Source organism: Triticum urartu, chromosome 3A (genome assembly GCF_056163025.1).
Source record: "Triticum urartu cultivar PI428250 chromosome 3A, HENAU_Tu73, whole genome shotgun sequence".
Classification (NCBI taxonomy): Eukaryota; Viridiplantae; Streptophyta; class Magnoliopsida; order Poales; family Poaceae; genus Triticum; species Triticum urartu.
The window spans coordinates 78,049,341-78,062,186 of NC_141875.1; the positions used below are offsets into that span (position 1 = coordinate 78,049,341).

Genomic DNA, 12,846 nt, shown 5'->3' on the forward strand with positions numbered 1-12,846 from the left:
GCGCGTTTTTTAAGTTAGATTAGAGGCCCGTCTTCTAGAAATTTTGAAAGCTGCATTTGTACCTGGGGAAATTGGAGCCAGAATTGCCAAATTTAGGTGAAAAATTGAACAGATATACAAATCCTGGGTGTTTTGATGTCTGGCTTCTGGGAAGGACGAATCATATTAAGGTTTCCTCCTGCAATCTTGCCCATTATGCTAGGAAAACTCACCATCGACGCCAAATTCGATTACACATATGAGATCGACGTACCAGGAAATTTTTGATATAAGCTGATTTGGAGATAAGCTGCATCTTGAAGTGATTTTCAAATTTATTTATTTTGACAAAGAGCAAAATAGAGCTGCCTGATTTGCGCAGGGCTTTATTTCGACAGAAAAAAACGCACAACTAAACGTGATTTCGTTTTTCTTTCCTTGGCCAGGAATGTGTACCCCGAGCTCTGTTACAAAGTATGGCAGGGCACAGCCATACCCACAAGGCAGAAAAATCAGTTCAAAAATTTCACCACTGGGTACACAAAATAAGATGGTCCACTATCAAAATTTCGTGTTGTGTCTCCGACATGTCAGCCCAACCGAGCGCCATACATCTCCAATGAAAATGAAGACACGAACATGACGCAAGGTTTACATAGTATCTGCATCCGAATCGGAATCGCCGTCATCCTGTCTGGACAGTGGGCTGTTGAGATTACTCGCGTACAGATCCTTCCCCGTTATCTTGTCCCGCACATTGGTGGACATGTACGGCGACTCGCATCCCTTGACCTGCAATGGCAGCAGAAAGAAGGTTAAGCGGGATGCAACAAAATTTCAATTCGCGGAGCAAGAGTTAGTAGTTGCATCTTAAAACCTAATTGATGGTCCATATGTTACACACGCGATACAGCTTGATTCTCTCGTGGGCTCGTGGCATTAGGGGCATCGACCATGCTTTTTGAATTGTTTTTCTACCATCAATATGTATGTGAAGTGCCTATTAAGCTCGACAAAGTATACATTACTTGTGACAAAAAGAATTTGATAACTTCAAAATTGATTATGGTAGAGAGGAGATAACTAACTCTAATGCTAATTCCTTTCTGATTTAGCAAAAAAAAGAATTTGTTAAAACGCTCCACTATATTTTTGCTCACACACCAAAATGATCCTTAAAAGTGCCCATTAATCTTGATAAAGTATCGCCAGGCGAAGAAGGTTACCTGTAGAACAGATCTCGGAATCTCAATGAGACCCTGCAGCAGCAAATCTACGCTTTGAAGATGTTCAACAGCAACAGGAGTGATAACATATAACAGGCCCCTTTGCACATCGACGCCTCTGACAATACCTGGGCAGGTTTATATACTATTATCAATGTTCACACAAGTTTAATACATGGGTAGGTGCAGTATTACAAATATGTGTGCATGAGAGAGAGAGAGAGAGAGAGTACCAAGCCCAACACACCAAGGAATTGCATGGGCTGTCGCAGGTGTGTCACAACTACTTGCCAAGCCAACTATGGTTGCATTCAGACTATGCCATATCTCAGTACGGGGTACCTGAACAGAAAGAACAATATGCAGAATATGATTTTGTCTGTTGCTGTTCAGTGCTTTCAAAAACCAAGAGGTGAAATCACAGGATCTTCCACTTTTCACGTTCCACCATCCTTTATCACCAACGCAAAATAAAACCCACGGTTTTTAGCATATAAATACACCATACTCTTAATAATGTCCTAAATTAAAGATCTTGGGTTAAAAATCAAACTAATGGGTCATGAAGTAATTCAATAGCTAGCTCAACATGTTACAGAAAACTAATTATATCTATTCAGGATGGTACTTCAGTTGGGACTACAAGCATTTCTAATATAGAATTATCTGCCTAACAATTTCATTGACTGCCCTTGCATGCTTGGTCGGCACCTTATCTTTCTATGCGGACTCGATTTACGCCTAACAACCTTCAGCTAATTCAGAGGTTCTACTCATGTCAAACAGCGCATTTGAGTCATGACATAACTAATCCTGAAAGCAGAGGCCATGGTCATGCAAGGATTGTCCAGCCCAGTGCTTAAGAAGGTATCAACAATTGACTACCAAACAATTACTGAGGTGTTGATGACTGTATTTCTTGCAATAAGCCAAAAAAAGGGTTCAAACTAAAAGTGGAAAAAAAAGTGAGCCAGATTATGTTCCAGAGCATAGTTGACGGGAAAGACAACTAACCTCGCAATGAAGATGCATAACTGTAACATCTGAAAATGATACTTCATAGGGTGGCAGAGACGCTAGGGCATAAGCAAGCTCTTTGTTTGTTGCTAGTGATATGTCACTTGAAAAACATTGTTTAAAGTACTCCACAAGCCGCCGTTCACGCATTCCACCCCCATCTTTCCGCTTTAACGATCTTGGCAATTTAAATACATCATTAATATATTTTTCTCAAATAAAAAAACAGTACTTTATGTAGAATATGAGCCTATAAGTATGAATAATTCATCTGTCGCTGGAATGGGAGCTTATTCATCAAAGAAGCGCAAGACAACAGTCACGAAGCTAAATAGTTGCACAAGTATTTGGACCAACAACATTATAGATGACCAGGCATAAACGATTGTAAATATACTATCTTATCTTTCAATGTATTAGACTAAATTTGACAGGGAGAAAGATAAATATTCTTCCAGTTATGATTACAATAAGTAATTCCTAATCTCCTGGGATGGAGCAGACAGAGGCGCCCATCGCAATCGAAACTGGTAGAATCATAGGGAGAAAGTATGGCAAATTCAGTACTCATTGTTCATTTGCTTTCTGTAAATTTGATCTTATCTATTTGTACTTCGTACAAGAGACCGGAAGTTATTGTTTGCCAGTCAACAACAATATTCATCCAAGTTTTTTGCCTTTACAAAAAACTGTCCAGGAGATGGGCATCAAAGTTGCTCCTAGGACTCGAACTAAGATACGCAGGGAGGTTGAAGACCCTCAACCGGTATACCGACATCATGTCCCCATATTCATCATCAAATGAATGCGAAGAATATTTCATGGTACTAAGACTGAACCGAGGTGGGCAGGGAGGCTGAACAGCCTCCCCATCACCAGGCCACTGGCCTTCTACATATTCATCAAAACACTAGGAAGACTATTTGATTGTCTTTTAACTACTCAGCTTGTAACAGTTTTTGACATTTACTTGAACATTAAACTGGAAAAAATATATAAAAACTTACGATTTTGACAAGGAATCACGACTTGCAGCATCAATTGTAATCACTTTAGGTTCTGTTTCCCCACCGGTTAACCAAAACATTCCATCAGGGAGATTCTTTCTCTGCATTCTGGTGCGTATCGGAACAACAATTGTGGGACAGATATACCTTAGCATCTCCACAAGCATATCAAAACCAGTACCTGCATTAAGATGAAAACAAAGGGTCTTCAGAACAGTGAACACTGAACAATGAAAACACATATACGCCCTAATGTGATAAACAGAGCTGGGCAACTTAAGAGGATTGTTAACATATACCTTTCACCCATCCAGGAGTGTTGACAATCAAAGGAAGCACTTCACCCCCAGGACAACGATATTTTTCAACGAAGTAGTTATACAAGAGAAATAAAGAGTTCAGATATGATTCTGGATCCCCTTTTGAAGATATATCGCCGTAGAAGCAGCACCTGATGGGTTTTGCAAAAAGAAATGCAGGCATTAGAAAGGAAACTAAGTTAAAAAAAATACTAAACTGAAAATGTTTCTTCAGCGGAATCTAAAAGGCTACCTAGTGACACAAATAGCACATTGACAGTTCCAAAGACTCTAAAACCTACTATCATGATTGACAGGAATTTGTTGTATGCACAAATAACAATAATAACACAGAACATGCATTAAGAGAACTGGTGAGCAACAGATCGAAGAGAGAAGGATATTGATTGTTGACAGATAACTTAACACCAACAGCTAAACATAGTTTATGATGTACTCTATCTGACCACAAATGTAGGTCGTTCTGGACATTGACACACTTTCCACGGTGAAACTGTGGCCATCAATTTCTAAAAAAATATGCCACTTCAAACAAAAATAAGAAGACATTACAAACGAATATTTGGTAACTGATATATAATATAAAGTTGATGTTATCAATGGTTGTAAAACATTTCACAGTGATGGTCAAAATTAAGAATGTTTGGCTGGCTGAAATATTGAAACGACCTAAAGTTGCAATCCCAGGGAGTATGCCCTTGGAAGTTTTGTTGGTTAAGTTGCTCTTTTATTCCGAAGCACTTATAGCACAAAACCTTGCTCTTAAACATCAATTCTCATGTGAATTTAAACATTTGAGTGCACTTCTAGAAATGTCAGGACCAGGAGGCCAGAAACTGCTCCTTAGAATTAAAAGAATGCCACACCTGAGGGCATTATTTAAAACATCACAGCAAGAACTTACTAAGCAGTAAGCACAGATTCCTAAACCCAAGAAGCCCAACTAGTAATCGCTATTAATCACTTCGCAAGCTAGAAGAAAGAGAGAGAATTTCACACCTTTCTGCCTCCCGCAGAACCGGGTTCTGCATATCTGCATAGAAAAATAACCAACATGTCAGTGACCTGAGGAACTAGCATACCACTAACGCCCCAACATAAAATCCTATCCACTAACACCCTATCGCTATGCACCGTGTATGAACCTGTGATAGCTTCATCCACGATGTGCAGAGAGAGACACCCCGGCGGCGAGAACTCCGGCTGCCCCACGTCGGTGTCCAGATACCCGACCCTCCCATAGCTGCAGAACAGCACAGCACACGAGCAGTTACATAACACAGCATGGAACTGGTGCTAAATTAGCCGTCATGAATTGGATTCCGATGTTCACCTGGGGAGCAGCTTGTTGAGGAGGAGGCGGGTGAAGGTCGACTTGCCGCTGTTGGAGGGGCCACACACGAGGACAACCGGAGACGAGAGGTCGGAGGAGATGACGTCGGTGGCCATGGCCCAGTCCTCGGGGACTACCACTTCCGGCGCCTGCTCCGGCGGAGGAGTGGCGAGGGCGGGGCTTTTGGGGCTGGCGCTCGGGCTTGGCATGGGGCGTGGAGCGCGGGCGGCCGGGGACGCAGGGGGAGGCACGGAGTCGAGCTTCTGCTGCTTCGACCGCCGGCGGTGCTTCATTGCCGCGCCGCTGGGATGCCCGAGGGGGCAGTGGGTCGAGGAGGAGAGGTTCTTCGGCGGTGGTTAGAGAATGAGCCGGGTATGGCCGGAGGCCGAGGGGAGGGGAGAGGGCCGGCCGCCGGACCTGGAATCGCTCGCCGCCGCCGCTGGGAATCGGGGGAGGGAGAATAGGAGACGAGGTGCTCGGCTGCTCCTCCCACAGCCAGCCCGCGTGTCTGGTTTGGTGCGTGGCGCCGTGGGTGCCAGTTTGGGCTGGACTTGAGTTCGTGGGCCAAATGTTCCCCGTTTGTCTGGACTCATAATAAAAAAACTAATTGAGGAGGAGTTTGTCTAAAACAAACCTAGATGTATGAATGCAAATGCCGAGTCACCTAGTCAGTTGAGTCTCATGAGATGTGTTATTTGGTGGACTAAATATTTTTAGTTCAGTTTTCAGTTGTCTTGGCTGAAAAATGCAGTTTAATTTTGAGTGGATTTTCGGCTTAAGTGCGATGTAGTCCAGTGTAATAGCAATTTCAGTTTTAGCTGAATCTGTTGTAGTTACAGTTTAATTCAATGTGCATTTTTGCCCTGTAATCTGTTGGGGGCATGAATTTTTTTCAGTTAAGTTGTAGTGGTTTTTGGACTGTAATTTTCAGTAATGTGTCACTTCTAGTGTATCTGAATTTTTTTTTTGCAGTAACCCTGCAACTTTACTGTCATATGATTTGAAACTTCCAATTCAAATTGTCAGTTTTACAGTGTATATCCCTGTAATTACAGTGCATCTTTTCAGTAATTTGGACTGTATTCCTTGTAATTACAGTCTTTGTTAAATGTGCATTTTAACCCTTAATTTTCACTTTTCAGTAGTTACACTTCAAATATTAGTTTACTTACACTGTTTCTTCATTAATTACACTTCAAATGTCAGTGTAATTACACCACAATTTCAGTAATTTGGACTGTATTTGTAAGTTCGGTAATTTTGAGTAAATTAAACTGTAATGTCAGTGTAATTACGCTGCAAGTTCAGTAATTTGGACTTTAATTTGTATTGTAATCACGCTGTATCTTTAGCAAATTTGGACTGTATATCCTTGTAAATTTTAGTAATTACACTTCCTATGTTAGTGTACTTACATTGTATATCCATGTGTAACTTATATGATTTTACATTATTTTTACACTCTAGTGTTTTTTGAATTTTTCACTATGTAAGTACTCTAGATTGTCATTGTATTTACACTGCGAATCTCTCTAAATTTTGTGATTTATTTTTTTGTTAGTTGCATTGCTGATTTTTTTTTTTGGATCGCGTGATTGTGTAAAGCTTGTGGTAGGGACCCCATGATATTTCTCCTGATGAAAGTGTTGCTTGTTCAGAGAAGCCTTTAGTTCCTAATGATTTTGCAGATGCTGGTTGTTTTAAAATGTCTCAGGTTTATTTTCTCGCTTTTTAACGACCATTCCTGATGTAGTTTGCTTTTTCCGCTTTCAAATTATTCGATTTAGTTATTTTTTGCTATCTGTAGGATTCTTCTATTGATGATGGCACTTTTGGCAAAGCATTGTTCGACTTCTATGTGAATCATGCAAGTAATCTTTTGTGATTTGCCTTTTTGATCTTGTAAGCCTGCTTTAGGTTAGACTTTTATTTTCTTTTTTTACAGTGGACTTGGAGGCTATTCTCATTGTGCCCATGTCAATGTAATTAGTGTATGTATGTACAGGTAATAAAAAATGTATAGCCGGCTTTTTCGTATTGAGCTTGAATGCTTTTTTAGTGTGATCATGTTACTGTATTTAGTGTATGTAAGTTGGGTAATACCTAGTTTCTAGGCCTAGAAACTTGGTTTCTCTATTTCTCTTATTTTTACAGTAAGCTTGAATGCTTTTTTACTATGTTCTTGGTAATGTAATTAGTGTGTGCTTGTTTGGTAATTCCATGCCTGTTTGTTAGGTTAGTATTTTTATTTTTCATTTTTACAGTCAGCTTTTATGCTTTTTACCGTGTTCATGGCATTGTAAATAGTGCCGGTATGTTGGGCAATTCCAGTTTTCTAGTATGGTTTGTACACTTTACTCTCTTTGAAATACTCTGAAACTAACCCTTCGTTTGTTTCAGCTTCTTGATCCCGAAATTTAAAGAAGAAAAAAGCACTCAGTATCATGTTCTTAAGCAAAGCTATAGTTTTTTGCTTGAACTTCAGCAAACCTATGTAGCTAGAGATACATTTTTTGGCGGCATCTTACAATGTGTAATTTTACCCGTAGGAGTGCAGGACAAATACTGGATCAAATAGCATCACAAGTAAATCAATCATGTTGTCTTCATCTCCACTTGTAGGAGTGCATGTTCTTCGTCTTGCTGGTATGCCCCATGACCTTGCTTGTTATGTCAGTGAGTAGTGTTCTCTATCTAGTCTAATTTTTTACAATGCATTTCTGAGTTGTTTACAATGACAACCTTGTCATAATATTTGAACCATTTTGTCATAGAAAACTCTGTAATTTTCGGTAATTTTACTTTCATTTTATATGCAACTTAAGTTTTGTGTCACTTAATAACTGAATATCTTTACTTACAATGCCATGTTCTGAAAATTCCAGTCTAAATTGAACTGTAATTTCAATTCATAATTTATTCTATGTAAATACAGTGTAATGTCAGTGTACTTACACTAACTTCCACTAAATATGTCACTGGAATATGTGGTGATTTCCAGTAACCTTCACTAAAATTGGTTTACACTGTAATTACACTAAGCTTCACTAAATGTCCTGTTTTACAATGTACTCCCTCTTCCCAAAATTCTTGTCTTAGATTTGTCTAAATACGGATGTATCAAGTCACCTTTTAGTATTAGATACATTCGTATCTAGATGAATTTAAGACAAGAAATTTGCGACGGAGGGAGTAACTTTTAGTTGTTTCAATGGAATATGTTGTGATTTCCAACAGTGATGGAGGAGGAAAGGACAGCAACGGTCGGAGCCTCAGAGGACATGAAAGAAGCGCAGGACAGATGGCAGTTGTCAAACTCTGGATGGCCGAAAATATGACTCAATTTCAGTCGAATGTAAAACAGGCAGTTCCTTGTTGTATCACATCTTGATGAGGTCTAGACAGACCCATATAAAAATATGATTTTTGAACTATTAGAAATACAGAATGACTAATTCACATCTAGATGTTTTTAGTTATGTCACATCTAAGTTGTTCTCCACATGATTAGAGCTGCAAGATTCGTGCAAAAAGTTTTTTTTTCACATGTGTCTATCTTGTGTCTCGCGTGGCACTGGTCTTCAGTTATTGCGCGTTGCTCCGTGTCCCAGCACATGCGTCCGGTGTGGGTGTGGCCTTGTGTTTTATGTATGGTTTGTGTTGTGATTCTTTTTTTTCTCAAGCCTACGCAAGGTTTATAGAATTGAAAAGAGTGTTAGCTTTGTTACGTATTCTCGTCGAATGTTATCCTCCCATTTCCCCGGTGTCTCTTTTCTCATTCCCATTTCCCATCTCACCCAGTAGTGTGGTTTTTCTTTTCCATCTGTTGAACCCGTGTTGCGCGTCATTTATTTTTTGTTTCCATTTTTCATCTTTGTTTTCTTTCCTTATCCCATTTTTGTTTTTTTGTTTATTTTTTAATTTTGTAAACATTTTTTTGAAATTTGTGAAAAAATATTTCATCAATATTTTTCAAATCACGAGTAGTTTTTTGCATTTAGAAACATTATTTGAATTTGTATTTTTTGCAAATTCTTGTTTGTTTTGAAGTTTTATGTTTATTTTTTGAATTCTAAAAATTCAAGTTTATGAATATTTTTCATATTCATGAACTTTTTCAAATACATATTTATTTCTTTGAGTAGGAATGGATGAATGAATCTTTTTGTAGCCAGTGCAGAAAAAAGAAATTGTGGTTAATTGCATGTCCTCTTAGCCCAGTTGCATTGACCCACAACTCTCTTGGTTACATGTCCATCATTGGATACGTAACTGTAAGTGTCTCCCCCGCTCTAGACTGGCATGTCCGTCTGATCTTTTTGTTGTAATATTTTGTGCAAACTTGATCCGCTTCTTTTTTTCATGGATTCTACGTCGTCACGATGTCCAGTTGTCGGCCCATTTTTGTTAGGCTCATTTTTTATCCAGCCTCTATGTTTTTTCTTAGCTATTTTCATGCCTCTTTTTTGTCGTTTGGTATTGGTCTGCACTGTAGAAGCGGAAGATACATGGTGCTTTGTTTGCTGCCTCTTTTTTATCACTTCCATTCTTTGGCTGCTTTGCCTCTCCCCATTCTCCTCTTTTCGTTTTCGTCTTATTTTTCATTAGAGTCGATGTTTTGTTTAACCTTTTTTGTGCTTCTTTCTATTTGCTTTAGTTACAATTTTACCCTCAACTTGTAATTATGATCGACCTTTTTTTCCTCCAAGTCCACTATTAACTTGTAACTAGGTCCAACTCTTTTTTTTCTTTAGCTGCAAGTCGACCCTCGATTCCTAACTTGACTTGATGTTTGATTTGTCATCGCAATAGGTCCCGACTCTTTTTTTGCATTAGTTGCAAGTCCATCGTCAACTCGCAACTTGACCCAATTAGTTGTCTTACCTCAGTTGCATGTCTGCCATTAATTCACCACTAGAGGGGGTGACTTTTTGTACCAGTTGCAAGTCAACCGTTGACTCGTAACTGGGCATGACTTTTTTGTATTTGAGTTGCAAGTAAACCATTGACACGCAACTGGGCCCGATAGTTTTATTCTACAGTTCTGTTTCCAAGTCTACAATCGACTTGCAACTCGGGATTGCCTTTTTTGGCCCAGTTGCAAGTCCATCATTAACTCGCAACTAGGTCTGACCCTTTTTTAACCCAATTGCAAGTGAACCATCGACACGCAACTGGGCCCTTGATTTTTTTGCCACAGTTGCAAGTCAACCATAGACTCACAACCCAATGCGTAGCTATTTTTGTCTCATCTGCAAGTCCATCTTCGAAACATAACTAGGATACCGACCTTTGTTGTCCCAATTGCATGCCCAAGCCCGTCATGCAATTGGGGGCCGCCTTGTTGTAGTTGCAAGTCCAACCTTGACATCTAGTTAGACCCAACCCATTTTTATGCTAGTTGTAAGTCTAACTACATCCCTGACATGCAATTGTCGGTCTTCCTTTTGTTAATCCCAGTTGCAAGTCCACCTTCAAGATGCAACTGGATGCCCCACCAATTTTGTCTCGGTTGTAAGTCTACCCTTGATATGCAACTGGAGCCCGGTCCATTTTTGTCCCACTTGCAAGTCCACCGTTGGCACGCGACTGGGAGGACAACCATTTTTTTGTCCCAGTTGCAACTCCACCCTTGACATGCAATTTGGGGGCTCGCCTTTTTCTTGGTCTTGTTGCAAGTCCACCATCAACACACAACTAGGGCCGAATCCATTTTGTCATATTTGCAAGTCCAACTACACCTTTGACATGCAATTGGGTGCCCGCCTTTTTTTTATCTCAAATGCATCTATAAGATGGCCAAGATCCGAGAGAGGAAGACGAGGGATATTGGCCAAGTCAAATGCATCAAGGACGGAGCATGCCAACTCTTGGTGAAGGACGAGGAGATTAAGCATAGATGGCGGGAGTACTTCGACAAGCTATTCAATGGGGAGAATGAGAGTTCTACCATTGAACTGGACGACTCCTTTGATGAGACCAGCATGCGTTTTGTGCGGCGAATCCAGGAGTCTGAGGTCAAGGAGGCTTTAAAAAGGATGAAAGGAGGCAAGGCGATGGGCCCTGATTGTATCCCCATTGAGGTGTGGAAAGGTCTCGGGGACATAACGATAGTATGGATAACCAAGCTTTTCAACCTCATTTTTCGGGCAAACAAGATGCCAGAAGAATGGAGACGGAGTATATTAGTACCAATCTTCAAGAACAAGGGGGGTGTTCAGAGTTGTACTAATTACTGTGGAATTAAGCTGATGAGCCATACAATGAAGCTATGGGAGAGAGTCATTGAGCACCGCTTAAGAAGAATGACAAGCGTGACCAAAAATCAGTTTGGTTTCATGCCCGGGAGGTCGACCATGGAAGCCATTTTCTTGGTACGACAACTTATGGAGAGATATAGGGAGCAAAAGAAGGACTTGCATATGGTGTTCATTGACTTGGAGAAGGCCTATGATAAGATACCGCGGAATGTCATGTGGTGGGCCTTGGAGAAACACAAAGTCCCAGCAAAGTACATTACCCTCATCAAGGACATGTACGATAATGTTGTGACAAGTGTTCGAACAAGTGATGTCGACACTGATGACTTCCCGATTAAGATAGGACTGCATCAGGGGTCAGCTTTGAGCCCTTATCTTTTTGCATTGGTGATGGATGAGGTCACAAGGGATATACAAGGAGATATCCCATGGTGTATGCTCTTTGCGGATGATGTGGTGCTAGTTGACGATAGTCGGACGTGGGTAAATAGGAAGTTAGAGTTATGGAGACAAACCTTGGAATCGAAAGGGTTTAGGCTTAGTAGAACTAAAACCGAGTACATGATGTGCGGTTTCAGTACTACTAGGTGTGAGGAGGAGGTTAGCCTTGATGGCCAGGTGGTACCTCAGAAGGACACCTTTTGGTATTTGGGGTCAATGCTGCAGGAGGATGGGGGTATTGATGAAGATGTGAACCATCGAATCAAAGCCGGATGGATGAAGTGGCGCCAAGCTTCTGGCATTCTCTGTGACAAGAGAGTGCCACAAAAGCTAAAAGGCAAGTTCTACAGGACGGCGGTTTGACCCGCAATGTTGTATGGTGCTGAGTGTTGGCCGACTAAAAGGCGACATGTTCAACAGTTAGGTGTGGCGGAGATGCGTATGTTGAGATGGATGTGTGGCCACACGAGGAAGGATCGAGTCCGGAATGATGATATACGAGATAGAGTTTGGGTAGCACCAATTGAAGAGAAGCTTGTCCAACATCGTCTGAGATGGTTTGGGCATATTCAGCGCAGGCCTCCAGAAGCTCCGGTGCATAGTGGACGGCTAAAGCGTGCGGAGAATGTCAAGAGAGGGCGGGGTAGACCGAATTTGACATGGGAGGAGTCCGTTAAGAGAGACCTGAAGGATTGGAGTATCACCAAAGAGCTAGCTATGGACAGGGGTGCGTGGAAGCTTGCTATCCATGTGCCAGAGCCATGAGTTGGTTGCGAGATCTTATGGGTTTCACCTCTAGCCTACCCCAACTTGTTTTGGGACTAAAGGCTTTGTTGTTGTTGTTGTTGTTGTTGTTGCAAGTTCACCCCCGGATGCAACTGGGAGCCTGACTAATTTCCCCCCAGTTACAACTCCACCCTTGATATGTAACTAGGGGGTGGGGAGTCTGACCCTTTTATCCTAGTTGCAAGTCCACCCTCAACATGCAACTTGCATGTCCCAGTTGCAAGTCCACTGTTGACATGCAATTGGGGCTCGCCTTTTTCTTGTCCCAGTTGCAAGTCCACATTTGACTCGAAACTGGGCCCGTAGCTGTTTTGTCATCCCAGATCGCAACTCAATATTCGACTCCAAACTGCGGTACATCGCTATTTGACTTCATAGTTGCAAATCCACCTTCGACTTGCAACCGTAATCTTAGTTTTTCTCCCCCGAGTTGCGAGCCCACCGTCGACTCGCAACTACGGCCCCGTAGTTTTCTTA

The 12,846-nt window shown here is 41.1% G+C and overlaps 1 protein-coding gene across 2 annotated transcripts; it reads right to left on the reverse strand.

The window, feature by feature from the left end:
- Positions 1–341: 341 nt before the first annotated feature.
- On the reverse strand, positions 342–5,401 carry LOC125542957 (polynucleotide 5'-hydroxyl-kinase NOL9). 2 transcript variants are annotated; one of them, XM_048706186.2, is made up of 9 exons: positions 4,883–5,401; positions 4,695–4,792; positions 4,549–4,582; positions 3,529–3,680; positions 3,230–3,410; positions 2,220–2,400; positions 1,439–1,547; positions 1,206–1,350; positions 342–771 (listed from the first exon to the last, which is right to left on the reverse strand). In XM_048706186.2, the coding sequence occupies exons 1-8, from the start codon at positions 5,173–5,175 to the stop codon at positions 1,253–1,255; spliced, it is 1,146 nt and encodes a 381-aa protein (XP_048562143.1). In that variant the 5' UTR covers positions 5,176–5,401; the 3' UTR covers positions 342–771; positions 1,206–1,252. The 2 variants fall into 2 exon arrangements, with proteins under 2 accessions (XP_048562143.1, XP_048562142.1); XM_048706185.2 differs by having other exon boundaries at positions 1,206–1,333; positions 4,883–5,400.
- Between the last annotated feature and the right edge of the window lie 7,445 nt (positions 5,402–12,846).

Bases quoted from the DNA above. Each gene is read 5' to 3' on its own strand.
- LOC125542957 (XM_048706185.2), bottom strand. From the start codon at position 5,175: ATGAAGCACCGCCGGCGGTCGAAGCAGCAGAAGCTCGACTCCGTGCCT. The intron at 2,401-3,229 runs GTAAGTTTTTAT...TAAATTGCCAAG, and splicing joins CGTGATTCCTTGTCAAAATC to ATCGTTAAAGCGGAAAGATG. The intron at 1,334-1,438 runs GTACTCTCTCTC...AAACCTGCCCAG, and splicing joins TCCTTGGTGTGTTGGGCTTG to GTATTGTCAGAGGCGTCGAT.